This window comes from Peromyscus californicus, unplaced genomic scaffold (genome assembly GCF_007827085.1).
Source record: "Peromyscus californicus insignis strain IS unplaced genomic scaffold, ASM782708v3 Scaffold_4__1_contigs__length_199733344, whole genome shotgun sequence".
Classification (NCBI taxonomy): Eukaryota; Metazoa; Chordata; class Mammalia; order Rodentia; family Cricetidae; genus Peromyscus; species Peromyscus californicus.
In genome coordinates this window covers 169,344,327-169,357,655 of record NW_026294562.1, presented here as the reverse complement: position 1 = coordinate 169,357,655, position 13,329 = coordinate 169,344,327, and the positions used below count along the sequence as shown (strand labels likewise).

General features: G+C 58.6%; 1 protein-coding gene across 3 annotated transcripts in view; it reads left to right on the top strand.

Moving 5' to 3' along the window:
* Positions 1–304: 304 nt before the first annotated feature.
* Positions 305–13,329, top strand: part of Mark4 (microtubule affinity regulating kinase 4) — a 35,122-nt gene continuing 22,097 nt past the window's right edge. Inside the window, exons 1-6 of one of the 3 annotated variants that reach the window (XM_052762375.1) lie at positions 305–671; positions 7,954–8,154; positions 11,099–11,152; positions 11,285–11,333; positions 11,884–11,949; positions 12,576–12,646. In XM_052762375.1, coding sequence (XP_052618335.1) covers positions 621–671; positions 7,954–8,154; positions 11,099–11,152; positions 11,285–11,333; positions 11,884–11,949; positions 12,576–12,646 — 492 coding nt within the window. In that variant the 5' untranslated portion in view covers positions 305–620. Of the gene's footprint in view, positions 672–1,099; positions 1,501–7,953; positions 8,155–11,098; positions 11,153–11,284; positions 11,334–11,883; positions 11,950–12,575; positions 12,647–13,329 lie in introns of those variants that run through there. The other 2 variants (XM_052762376.1, XM_052762374.1) reach the window with 2 other exon arrangements.

Here is a 13,329-nt window from a genome sequence, read left to right as displayed (position 1 = left end):
CAACATCTCCCTCTGCTCTCTCCTCCTCCTCCTCCTCCTCCTCGGCGGCGGCATCTCTCTGCCCTCCTCCTGGCCGGTGACTCCCGGTTCTCCTGTGGGAACTTGCTGGAGACCCGGCGCGCCCAGACCTGCCTCCGCCCCCAGAAGCCCCCGAGCCAGCCCGGGCCTGTACCTTTAAGAGCCGGCGGCGGCGGGGGCGGGGTCTCCGCCGGCCCCGCCCCTCCCGCCCCTCCCGCCCCTCCCCCTGACGTCCCTTCCTCCCCGGCCCCTCGGTCGCCTCCCTCCGCCGCCGCCCCGGGCCGGCTCCGCGCCCCCCTCCCCCGGCCCCCGCCCGTGCACCCTCCCGCTTGCCCGCCGCCCAGATGGCGCCCCGGGTCCCCTTTGCACGGGGCCACTAGGACCCCCCGGTGTCGCCTCCCCTCCCCCGTCCTGCCCTCGCTCGCTCAGCGAGGAGGAGGACTCGGGCGTCCACGGCGCCCAGCTTTTTGGAGCTCGCGTCCCCGGGTCGGCTGGGGGGGGGGGAGGGGAAGAGAGGGGACCCCCGGGATCCCCACCCCCCCCCACCCACACACACACCCGGCCGCCCCTGTCCCCTTCCCTCTTGGGGACCCCCGGAGAAGATGTCTTCGAGGACGGCGCTCGCCCCGGGCAACGATCGGAACTCGGACACGGTGAGTGGGGGCCCCAGCCCCTTGGGGAACCTTGCTTGGGTCCAGCCCCGGAACCCCTCACCCCGCTGGGCCACCGGCCCGCCGGCCGGTGCTCACCCGCTTCCCCGGCTCCACGGCCCCCACCGACGTTTCCCATGACTTTGAGGCCTCTCTGTTCCCTCCTGCCCGCAGCCCCGGCCCAGCCCGACCCCTAGGGGCGCCCCTGTCTTTGGACCCTTCTCTGGTCCCTCTGCAGAGCGCTTCCGCCCGGTCTCTCCCCCTCCAGGAAGCGCCCCCTCCCCTGCCCGCCGGAGCCCCTCCCTTCCCCGGCGGCGGCGGCGGCCGCGTCGGTCCCCTCCTCGCCCGCCCGCCCGCCCGCCCGCGGCAGCTTCGGCTCGACCCTTCCCGGCTGGCCACGGCCCCGGGTCCCCGAGGCGCAGCCCAGGCTCTCCACCCCTCCCCCGCCCCAAGCAAGGCCAGACCCGGCCTGGCCCTGCTGTCCTCCCCTGCCTCTTGCTTGTCGGGGTGCCGGCTCCCGCTGCTGCCACCCCTAGCCAGTCCCCAGGAGCCGCCTCCCCCAGGAAGCCAAATGCCACCTGGGCCCAGGGCCCTGCCTGGGTCCTTCAAGGTGTCTCCGCTCCCCCGGCTTGGCCCTGCTCGGCCCGGCGGCCCTGTCCTTGGACCCTTGGCTCTCCTGGGCTCCCCTAAATACGACCCAGGACCCAGACACGGCTGGTCTTCCTACAGGAAGTCTTGGCTTCCAAGCTGCGGGCTTCCACCCCGGGCTTGGGTTTCCAGGCGCTGGACCCGGCTGACTCCCGGCCGCCTCCTGAGCCTCCTCAGCTTGCAGGCAAGCCCCAGCCGAGCCTCCCAGCCTCACGACCCCTCCTCACCCCCCTCCCCGTCCTCCTGCTAACTGGAGCTCCCCCCTACCCCACCCCCCTACCCCGTTTCCTTGCCAGGCTTCTCTCCTCGGCTTCCTGCCCTCAGATCTGCGCCCTCGGGCTCTTGGGCTGGACCCCAGGCTCTAAGCCTCCCCCTGGGGTTGCTCTGCCCAGGCCTTTGACCTCCCGTGCTGTGGGCCCTTAGCCCTGACTTCTGGGAGTTCACTGAGCCCGGAGCATCTGGTTCAGGGACTCCTGGCCCTACCCTGTCTCCCATCCCAGGGCTTCCTTCTCTCACAGCACGCCCCCCCCCCCCCCCCTCCGCATTTCCCATAATTCTGACAGCTTTCCAGGTCCCTCAAAACCAACTCTTCAATCCATTCCCACTAGGATGTGGGTTCCTCCACCCCCCTCTCATCACCGGAGCCAACCAGACACTTTTTGGTCTGAGACAGTCTCTGTGTAGCCCTGGCTCTCCCAGAACTCGCTCTGTGGACCAGGCTGGCCTCCAACTTGCAGAGATCCACCTGCCTCTGCCTCGTGAATACATCCAGAGGCTTTTTATCTCAGTCTCTAATGCATGTCACGGATACTCCCCTCTCTCCTACTGGCCCGAGTTTCAAGTTGGAGATTTCAGCCAGGCCCACCCACCTTGGTTCCCCAGTCACCCCAGAGAGGTACTCGGTTCCCCGGTCTTGGGTTCAAATGCTGCCTCCATGTGCCAGATTGCACTGTGTCTTCAGGCTGCTGGCTTTCCCTCTCTGAGCCTGATTCCTGCCTTGGAAAGTATGTGTGTGTTGGGGGGGTGGGGGGGTAACGACTTGAGTCCCGCAAAGAATTACCGGAGACATGTGGGTGAAGGCTTGGTACATAGGCGGCGCTCATGGCTGTTGGCTGCTGGCATGATTGTGGATCTGAGTCAGAAGGCGGGTGCGTTCTCAAACTCCAGCTGTCATTAGTTGTCAGGCAAGCTCAGGGAGCCTGCTCCAGCCTCAGTTTCCTTCTAGGTGGGTTGATGGTGGCACCTCCCTGACAGGGACTTCCTCAGGTCACTGTGTTGTGGTTATTGCTACCTTAATTATTCACATAGACTCAGGTTCACATCACAGTGCTGTGTGACCTCAGGCCAGTGACCTCACCTCTCTGAGCCTCGATTTCCAAATCTGTGCGATAATTGGGCTCCTAGCGGGCTTTGCTCTTTCTTCCCTGCGTTCCTAAGATTGTTGGCGCGTAGTAGGGATCCTAACCCTAACCCTAAACCCTGACTCCAGTCTATAAGGATGATTTTTTGTCTTTCGGCAGTCTGAGGTTTCAGACTCATCCCCTGCTACAGCCACATACGGGCATACTCCTTCTACCCCAAGTTCTAGGGCGCTAGACCAGGGGCCAGCGTCCCTACGTTCCCTAGCAACGGGCCTGGTGTTCGGGCACTGGTCCGTCAGGAGGGATCCGGGCCAGCGGGGTGGGTGCTGGCCAGTTTTAGCTCCTGCCTCTGACCCTGGGGGGTTTCATCATCCTTTGCCCCAGCTACCCCCTGGCAGGGGTCCCTCCAGCACTTGGCCTCCAGCAGGCTGTCTTCTTGTGTTAGAGGGAGCCCCCTGGCAACACCCAACAGGGATTCTTCTTCAGGCTGTTGGCTCAGCAGGGTTGAGAGACCTTATCTATCTTCCCTCTCCACCACCTGCCTGCCCCCGGGGGTGGGGGGGAGTGAGCGCCGCTGGCATCTGGGAGGATCAGCACTCAGGAGCCTGGAGCTCGAGACTCGGGCCAGAGCCCCTGGCCTGCTCATCCACACGCCCTGTGCCCTTGGGCAAGGCGCTCTCTGGGTCTGAGCCTTGGGGAAGCTTGAGTCCAGGCTTGAGAATACTCAACTGTGGCTGGACCCACAGTGGAGCTGGGGTGCGAGTGTTGTGAGCAGGGACAGTGGTGAGGGCTGCAGGGGTGGAATTCGGAACTACCCGGCCTGGGGGTAGTCTTTTCTTTTTACTGGAAGTAGCAAGGACTGGACCACAGGCCCAGGGCTCTGCCTACTACATCCACAGTACAGTACTGAGGGTTAAAACCAGGGCCTTGTGCGTGCTAGGCAGGGGCTCTACCACTGAGCCACACCCCAGCCCCTTCACTGGGGGATTCTAGGCAGGGGCTCTACCACTGAGCCACACTCCCGGCCCCTCACTGGGGGATTCTAGGCAGGGCTCTACCACTGAGCCACACCCCAGCCCTTCACTGGGGGAATTCTAGGCAGGGGCTCTACCACTGAGTCACACCCCAGCCCCTCACTGGGGGATTCTAGGCAGGGGCTCTACCACTGAGCCACACCCCAGCCCCTCACTGGGGGATTCTAGGCAGGGGGCTCTACCACTGAGTCACACCCCCAGCCCCTCACTGGGGGATTCTAGGCAGAGGCTCCACCGCTGAGCCACCCCCCCAGCCCCTCACTGGGGGATTCTAGGCAGGGGCTCTACCCACTGAGTCACACACCCCCAGCCCCTCACTGGGGGATTCTAGGCAGAGGCTCCACCGCTGAGCCACACCCCCAGCCCCTCACTGGGGGATTCTAGGCAGGGGCTCCACCGCTGAGCCACACCCCCAGCCCCTGATTAACAGTGCTCTACTGCTGAATTATTTCTCAGCTCCTTCACTTGTTCCTGAGGCAGAATCTCACTGAGTTGTCCAGGCTGGCCTTGAACTCCGCCCCCCCCCTCCCAACCCCCCCACCCCGATCTTGAATTTAAAACCTGATGGCCTCTCCTTCCCAAGTAGCTGGGGATGACTGATGGGCCTGGTAGGCATCAACTACTTGCCTCTTGTGAGGAAGCTCGGGTGAACATGGCTGGCCCCTATCCAGTCCCAGCCTTTGTTATTCCCTGGACTGTGGGGGCGCAGGGGCCTCCCTCACTGGGCTCCCTTGGGAATGGCGTGTGGGTGAGGTGCCTGTCTGCACAAGACTTGGCTGGTGGTATCATCCACCTAGTAAAAACCACGTGGAAGCAGGCGTGGTGGAGTAAGCTCAGTGAGCTCAGCTTCTTGGAAACCGAGGCAGGAGGATTTCCAGTTTGCAAGCCTTATCTCAAAATTAAAATGAGAGTTGGAGGGTGGGATGGGGAGGTGGCTGGTTGGGTAAAGTCCTTACTGTGCGAATATGAGGGCCTGGGTTCAGATTCCAGCACCTACGTAGAAGCTGGGCATGGCAGAACACGCCTGAAACTCCAGCACTGGGGTCCGGCCGTGGGGCGGGTACAGACAGGCCGATACTAGGCACTTGCTGGCCAGCTGGTCCCAGCTCTAGATTCAGTGAAGAAGGCCTGTTTCAAACACTCAGGGGGAGAGTAATAGAGGAAGATACCCAAAGCTGACCTCTGACCTCCACAGGTGAGCACACCTGCACACACACACACACACACAAAGGGAAAGGGGTACTGGGGACGTAATGCAGCCCATGGAGCACCTGCCTAGAATCCTCCAGTGAAGGGCTGGGGTGTGACTCAGTGGTAGAGCCCCTGCCTAGAATCCCCCAGTGAGGGGCTGGGGTGTGGCTCAGTGATAGAGCCCCTGCCTAGAATCCCCCAGTGAGGGGCTGGGGGTGTGGGCTCAGTGGTAGAGCCCCTGCCTAGAATCCCCCAGTGAGGGGCTGGGGGTGTGGCTCAGTGGTAGAGCCCCTGGCTAGAATCCCCCAGTGAGGGGCTGGGGTGTGACTCAGTGGTAGAGCTCCTGCCTAGAATCCCCAGTGAGGGGCTGGGGTGTGGCTCAGTGGTAGAGCCCCTGCCTATAATCCCCCAGTGAGGGGCTGGGGGTGTTGCTGAGTGGTAGAGCCCCTGCCTAGAATCCCCCAGTGAGGGGCTGGGGTGTGGCTCAGTGGTAGAGCCCCCCGCCTAGAATCCCCCCAGTGAGAGGCTGGGGGTGTGGCTCAGTGGTAGAGCCCCTGCCTAGAATCCCCCAGTGAGGGGGCTGGGGTGTGGCTCAGTGGTAAAGCCTCTGCCTAGAATCCCCCAGTGAGGGGCTGGGGTGTGACCTCAGTGGAGGAGCACTCCTATAGTATGTGAGAAGCTGAACAAAAAAAAGACAAAAACAGGTGTAGAATTATGGGTCAGACTTAAGTGATACCTGTAAAAAATACCAGTTTGGCAAAATAGCTGGGTTCAGATCCCAGCTCCAGGCCTCAGTTTCCCTTACCTGTAAAACGGGGGATGGTGATACATAGACTGTCCGTGCTTGTGAATGCTGGTTGTTGCTGTGGGGTGGCCTGACAGAGCTTCCCTGACACAGGCAGCCTGGACCTTCACCTCTCTGGCTGTCCGACCTTCCCCCTTCCTCCCTGTCCTGGGTCCTGCTTCCCCTCAGCTGTGAGGAGGACTGGAGAGAGATCTGGCCAAGAAAGGCAGGCCCTGTCCCTGGAGGTTCCCAGTCAGGACAGGGCAGCAGGGAACAGAGGAGCTGATGGCGTGGGAGATGGCTGGCCGGGCATGTCACACTTGGGCAGGGTGGCGGAGGGCGGTCAGGATGAAACAGTGTTTCACGGAGAGGTGGACAGAAGGCCAGCACGGGATGTTTAGGCAGAATAAAGAGCTCGTTGTTTGCAGGAGAATCTGGGGCATCAGTGGCAGTGACACAGCCCCCCATCTAAGACCCTCCAGAAGCCCCCGAGTCTGTACCCATTCTGAGCTTGATTTCTCTTTTCATATAGACCTGGGCTGATCAGGAGGGTCAATTATAAACTAGGTATAAGCTGGGCACGGTAGCACAGGCTTGTAATCCCTGCCTTGGGAGGCTGAGGCAGGAGGGTCAGGAGCTCAGGGCTAGCCTGGGCTACATGAGACCGACCCTGTCTCAACTGTAACATAAAACCTGACATGCATGTATTTCCAGCCCTTGGGAGGCAGAGGCAGGAGGATTATATGTGTTCCAGCCCCCAGCTTGGGCTACAGAATGAGACCCAGTATCAAAAAAGAAAGAAAGGAAAATACGTCAATAAATAAGATACCCACCAAAGAGTAACATCATTGCTGTGATAGAGGCATTCTAGTGATAGGGAGTTTAAGGTCATCTCCAGTTACATGGTAAGTCCAGGCCAGCTGGGCTACATAAGGCCCTGTCTCAAAAACAAAAACAAACAAACAAAAAACCCACCACCACCCCCCAAAAAACAAAGAAAAAATGCTGGAGTTTTTTTGGGGGGGGGAGGCGGGGGGGGAGTGGTTGTTTGTTTGTTTTTGGTCTTTCAAAACAGTGTTTCTCTGGTGTAGCCCTGACTGTCCTGGAACTCATTCTGTAGACCAGGCTGGCCTTGAACTTGAACTCACCTGCCTCTGCCTCCCAAGTACTAGGATTAAAGGTGTGTCCACCACCACCACCTGGCTGATTGCTAGAATTTTCAATGTAACATTTTCAAGCCCTGGAAAGCTGGGCCTTGAGTAGCGAGGAGACCACCGTAAAAATGTCTGGATGGTCAGCTAGGAATGAGGTGAGGGACATGTTTGGGGGTATAGAAATGAGGGTCTAGAAAAGGCTGGGGGTGTGGTGACTGCAGGCCTGTAATCCCAGCATTTGGTGGGCCAAAGCTGGAGTATCAGGGATTCGAGGTCAGCCTTGGCTACATAACAAGTTGGGGATAGCCTAAGCTACTTGAGACCCTCTCCCACCTTCCCCATTCCCTCAGCCCAAGAAAAATAGACTTGGGGCTGGCCCGAGCGGTGTGGATGAAACAGGGTGTTTGGGATTTGTGCTGGCCGGGAAGCGAGTGTTGCGTCTGGATGGGGGGTCGCCATTCATGGGGGTTGAGGTTGGCAGCATTTAGAAGAGTGTTAGCCCAAGGTTGGTGGTGGTCCCAGGCGTAAGAAGGGGAGGGTGGGGTGGTCTCAGAGGCCCCCCATTTTGTGCATTGCTTGGCACAGAACTCTGAGCCTTGTGCCAGGGAACCAAGCGCTCCACCCACCACTGAAATACTTCCCCGGTGGTTTTTCTGGAGACCGTGTGGAGCCCGGTGTGGTGGTGGTGGTGGTTCACAGTTACCATCCCAGCCATTGAGAAGTGGAGGCAGGAGGATGGGACATTAAGGCTTCTCTCGGCTACGTGATCTGCTTAAAGCCAACCTGGGCTTCAGAAGAGCCTGTCTTAACAAAAGGAGAATCTTGCTATGTAGCCCAGGCTAGCCTGGAACTCAGTGTGTAATGGAGGGTGACCTTGTACTCCCAATCCACCTGCCTCCACCCTCCAGAGTGCTGAGCAAGCTTCTCCACCATCCGAGCGCAGCCCCTGTGAGAGAGGGGGAGGTCCCAAAAGCATCATTTTCCTATGGCCCGAGTTCGGAAAGGGGCAGGAGGGCCCAGTGGCCAGAGCTCCAGAGAGCCCCCCACCCTGGCCCTCAGGTGCCTCTGTGGTGGGGAGGGACAGGGATGGTTCATATGCTTCTCTCCACTCAGCATGGCACCTTGGGCAGTGGTCGATCCTCAGACAAAGGGCCGTCCTGGTCCACCCGCTCCTTGGGTGCCCGTTGCCGGAACTCTATCGCTTCCTGCCCCGAGGAACAACCCCATGTGGGCAACTACCGCCTGCTGAGGACCATCGGGAAGGGCAACTTCGCCAAAGTCAAGCTGGCCCGGCATATCCTTACGGGTCGGGAGGTGAGTGCGTGTGACCGAGGGGCTCGGGGTGGATGGCAGGGCAGGGGAGGTCAAGAGGTGTGAGGTCAGAACTGGTCCTGACTGGCCTTCTAACCCTAGGGAATTCCCCCACTTGCTCAGAATTTAAAGTTGGCTTTGTTTTGTTTTGAGATGGTGTCTCTCTACATAGCCCTGGCTGCCCTGGAACTCCCTATACAAACCAGGCTGGCCTTGAACTCATGGAGAGCCACCTGCCTCTGCCTCCTGAGTGATGTGATTAAAAGTGTGTGCCACTATGCCCAACCTAAAACTTAAAGTTTTTTTTTGTTGTTGTTGTTTGTTGTTTGTTTTGTTTTGTTTGTTTTTTTTTTGAGACAGGGTTTCTCTGTATAACAGTCCTGGCTGTCTTGAAACTCACTCTGTAGACCAGGCTAGCCTTGAACTCACAGAGATTCACCTGCCTCTGCCTCCTGAGTGCAGGGATTAAAGGTATGTGTCACCACCGCCCTGCAAAGTTTTTTTTTTTTTTTTTTTTTTTTGCTTTGTTTTTTGAGACAAGGTTTTTCTGTGTAGTCCTGGAACTTGCTCTTGAACTTGGAGCTCTGCCTACCTTTACCTCCTGAGTGCTAGAATTAAAGGCCTGTGCTTGCCACACCTGACTTTAATGTTATTTTTAATTTTTAATTTGTGTGTGTGTGCGTGTGAGAGCAGTGCCCACGGAGGCCAGAAGAGGGCGCCAGATCTTCTGGAGCTGGAGTCACAGGCACTTGTGGGCTGCCTGACATGGGTGCTGGGACAAATACTGTCCTGTGGAAGAGCAGCAGCACTCTTTAGTGCTGAGCCATCTCTCTAGCCCCTGCTTGCTCAGATTTTTCCAGAACAGTCCTAGTAGGAAAAGAAAGCCAGTTAGAAGGTTCCCTGAATTGCTGGGAAGTCTCAGGTCACAGGCGTGTTGTCTGCCTTCCTCTTTGGGTTTTGCGTATTTTTATTGTATTGTTTGCTTGTTGTATATGTATGTATGTGTGTATGTGAGGGAGGGACCAGACAGGACATCAGGTGTCTTTGCTCCTCGCCTGTTTGCCTTTTGATGGGTTCTCTGACTAAACTGGGACAAGCTCCCAGCATCCACTGTCCCAGTGCTGGGCTGTGAGGGGCTGCGGGTGTGGCTCAGTGGTAGAGCCCCTGCCTAGAATCCCCCAGTGAGGGGCTGGGGGTGTGGCTCAGTGGTAGAGCCCCTGCCTAGAATCCCCCAGTGAGAGGCTGGGGGTGTGGCTCAGTGGTAGAGCCCCTGCCTAGAATCCCCCAGTGAGGAGCTGGGGGTGTGGCTCAGTGGTAGAGCCCCTGCCTAGAATCCCTCAGTGAGGGGCTGGGGGTGTGGCTCAGTGGTAGAGCCCCTGCCTAGAATCCCCCAGTGAGGAGCTGGGGGTGTGGCTCTGTGGTAGAGCCCCTGCCTAGAATCCCCCAGTGAGGGGCTGGGGTGTGGTTCAGTGGTAGAGCCCCTGCCTAGAATCCCCCAGTGAGGGGCTGGGGTGTGGCTCAGTGGTAGAAGGGGGTGCCTGGCTTTACAAGGCCTCGAGTTTGATGCCCAGGCGCACATAACCCAGAACCCTGAGAACCAGGTGTGGTGGCGCACACCTTTAATCCCAGCACCCAGGAGGCAGAGACAGGTGGATCTCTGTGAGTTTGGAGGCCAGCCTGATCTACAGAGTGAGTTCCAGTCCATCTAGGGCTTTTAAAAAAGCAAAACAAATCCTAAGAAACAGAATGGCAGGCTGGTATTACTCCCCAGTGTAAATACAAATTAAAACCCTTTTCTTTCTTGAGATACGGTTTTGCTAGATTGACCAAGGCTCAAATCAAAATCCTTTTTTATTTTTATTTTTATTTTTCCATTTATTTGTTCTGTGGGTGCGCATATGTACAGAGGTCAGAGGACATCCTACAGGAATTCATTCTCTCCTTGCACCCCGTGGGTTCCGAGGCTCAAACACAGGCGTCTGGCGTGGTGGCGGCGGCGGCGGAGGAGATGTCTTTACCAGCTGAGCCGTCTGGCCGCCAACCCCCCCATCTCAAACACAATATTAGGGATGGAATCGGGCAAGCGAATTAGCATCAGCCGTGTGACACCAGCGCTGGGCCCCTCCCAGGAAAGCAGAGTTCTTTTCTGTGCCACAATTTATTCGTGTGCTTCGCCACATTCACAGATGAAGGGAACCATATGATCGTCTCAATACTGGCATGCAAAGTGCCTGACGAATTTCTCAAAAATCCGTGTGTGAGAATCCGGCAAGGGCACAGGGCCCGCTCCCCATGGAGTGAGCACAGGCTGTTCCCCATATGTGGGGTACGGACTCCATTCCAGAGGTTGCTTTTATTTTTTTCCCCCCAAGATTTATTATCTATTTTTTTAAATGTTTATATTTTTGAGGTAGGGTCTCGCCGTGTAGTCCTGGCTGGCCTAGGACTCACGGAGATTTCCCCTGCCTCTGCCTCCCAAGTGCTCCGCCACACCTGGTATAAAATCCATTGATTTATTTAAATTACGGGTGTGTCTGTGTTTCTGTGGGTGGATATGTGCACAAGCGTGCAGGGGACCAAGGAGGGCAGGAGATAGTCTTGGCTATCTTGTAACTGGAGTTGCTGATGATTGCGAGCCCCCAGGTGGGTGCTGGGGACTGAACTCTGCAGGGCCCTCTGCAAACACAGCCATTGTGCTTAACATCTCTGCATCCCCTTGAGGGCCTGGAACTTGCTGTATAGACCAGTCTGGTCTCTGCCTCCCTCGGCCTGTGGCATTACAGGCACAGACCACCATCCTTGGCTCAATTAAGATTTAACATTCAATAAATACTTAAGAAAATTTGAGATAACGTTTCATGTGTCTCACGTAGCCCAGGCTGGCCCCAAATTTGCTGTGTGATCTGAGGTGGGGGATTTTGACCTTCCTGCCTTCGTCCACCTTTAGGTTGCTATCAAGATCATTGATAAAACGCAGCTGAACCCCAGTAGCCTGCAGAAGGTGAGGCCCAGAGGAGGGGACGTGGTGGGACCAGCCGGGTGAGAGCTGGGACTTCACCAGGCCTGGCGGGGAAAGGGATCCCCCAAGCCATCCCCTCACTGCTGTCTCTTCTTCCTCTCTGGCCTTGCCCAGCTGTTCAGAGAAGTCCGAATCATGAAGGGACTCAACCACCCCAACATCGGTGAGGAGAGGACGGAGCTGGCCCGGAAGCAGGCCCTGGGTGGATCCTTGGGAAGGGAGAGTGGGACTGCATTAGAGACCCCGTCCCTGGTGCTGCTGCCATCCCGGTGTGACTCTGGGGGAGTGACTTAGCTTCTCTGAGCCTGTGTTCTGGCTTCTGGAGTACGGATCTGTATCACGGTTGTAGCGACCGGCTACGATGGGCCGTGTGACCCGTGGCACTCGGGTTCTTGTGAACCGCCGTGCAGGTCACTAAGCAGAGGTGAACAGAGGGTGGCGACTGAGAGGAACACCCTTAGCCCCCCCTGGATGACATGTATTTGCTCGGTAACTGCCGACTGCCGGCACCTCGGGCTCGGGTCCCAGGCCTCATCGAGCTGAAACTCTGGTGCAGAGGAAGGGAGGCCGAGCGGATGGAAAACCTGGCCACGAGCAGGGGGCCACCGAGGGTCGTGGCGGAAGGCGGGTGATGGTTGGCCGAGGGCTGTGGGGTCTGGTGGAGAAGGGCGACTCTTCCAATCTCACCTAACCTTCGCCTCCCACCCTCCCAGTGAAGCTTTTTGAGGTGATAGAGACAGAGAAGACGCTGTACCTGGTGATGGAGTATGCCAGCGCAGGTGAGGCTCTGCCCCCACGCCCTGCTCTCACATACCCCCTGCACCCCCACACCCTGCTCTCATACCCCCTGTACCCCCACACCCTGCTCTCACACCCCCTGCACCCCCACACCCTGCTCTTACATACCCCCTTCACCCCCATGCCCTGCTCTCCCACCCCCTGCACCCCCACGCCCTGCTCTCACACCCCCTGCACCCCCACGCCCTGCTCTCACATACCCCCCTGTACCCCCATAGCCTGCTCTCACATACCCCCTGCACCCCCACACCCTGCTCTCACATACCCCCTGCACCCCCACACCCTGCTCTCACATACCCCCCTGCACCCCCACGTCCTGCTCTCACATACCCCCCTGCACCCCCACGTCCTGCTCTCACATACCCCCCTGCACCCCCATGCCCTGCTCTCACATACCCCCCTGCACCCCCACACCCTGCTCTCACATACCCCCCCGCACCCCCACACCCTGCTCTCACATACCCCCCTGCACCCCCACGCCCTGCTCTCACATACCCCCTGCACCCCCACACCCTGCTCTCACATACCCCCTGCACCCCTACGCCCTGCTCTCACACCCCCACGCCCTCTGGCTCCAGCCTTGACCCCTCTTCCTCTCCATCTGCAGGAGAAGTGTTTGACTACCTCGTGTCGCACGGCCGCATGAAGGAGAAGGAGGCCCGAGCCAAATTCCGACAGGTGAGAGGCCGGGTGTCCCGGCCCTGGCTCCTGGGAGGAGCGTCTGAGTGAGGGCTGAGTGGAGTGCCCTGCAGATGCGCATGCCCAGGGGTGAGGCTGTGCAGGGACTCGGGTGGGAGGAGGCTGTTGGGGACCTCGGGGCGCAAGTGATGGAGGTGGCCTGCGCCCACGCGCGCACACACACACACACACACACACACACACACACACACACACGTGAGCGTGCGGAAACACACACGTACACAATCTCATAGAAGATACAGAGAAAGGGATGTGGTCCTTGACGAGGTGTGTGTGTAGGTGTGTGATAGCTGCATGCATTGGAGTGCCGGATGGGGTGGGGCTTCAGGGTGGCAGGATCTGTCGGCGCTGGTATGGGGTGTGCCCTGGTGTGGAGGATTCCGTGAAGGGCACAAGTTGGGGTGTGGATCTCGGTGAGTGAGAGTATATATGGACATGAGAGGACACACCAGATGTGAGGTGAGGACATGCCGTGTGAGGCCCGGGTGTGAGGTGAGGGCATGCAGTGTGAGGCCCGGGTGTGAGGTGAGGGCATGCAGTGTGAGGCCCGGGTGTGAGGTGAGGGCATGCAGGTGTGAAGAGCAGATTCAGGGTGAAAAGATCCATCGTTGTCGTACGGGTGTGAGAGGTGTGTTAGCATGCGTGGCCTGTGAGTGGGCGCC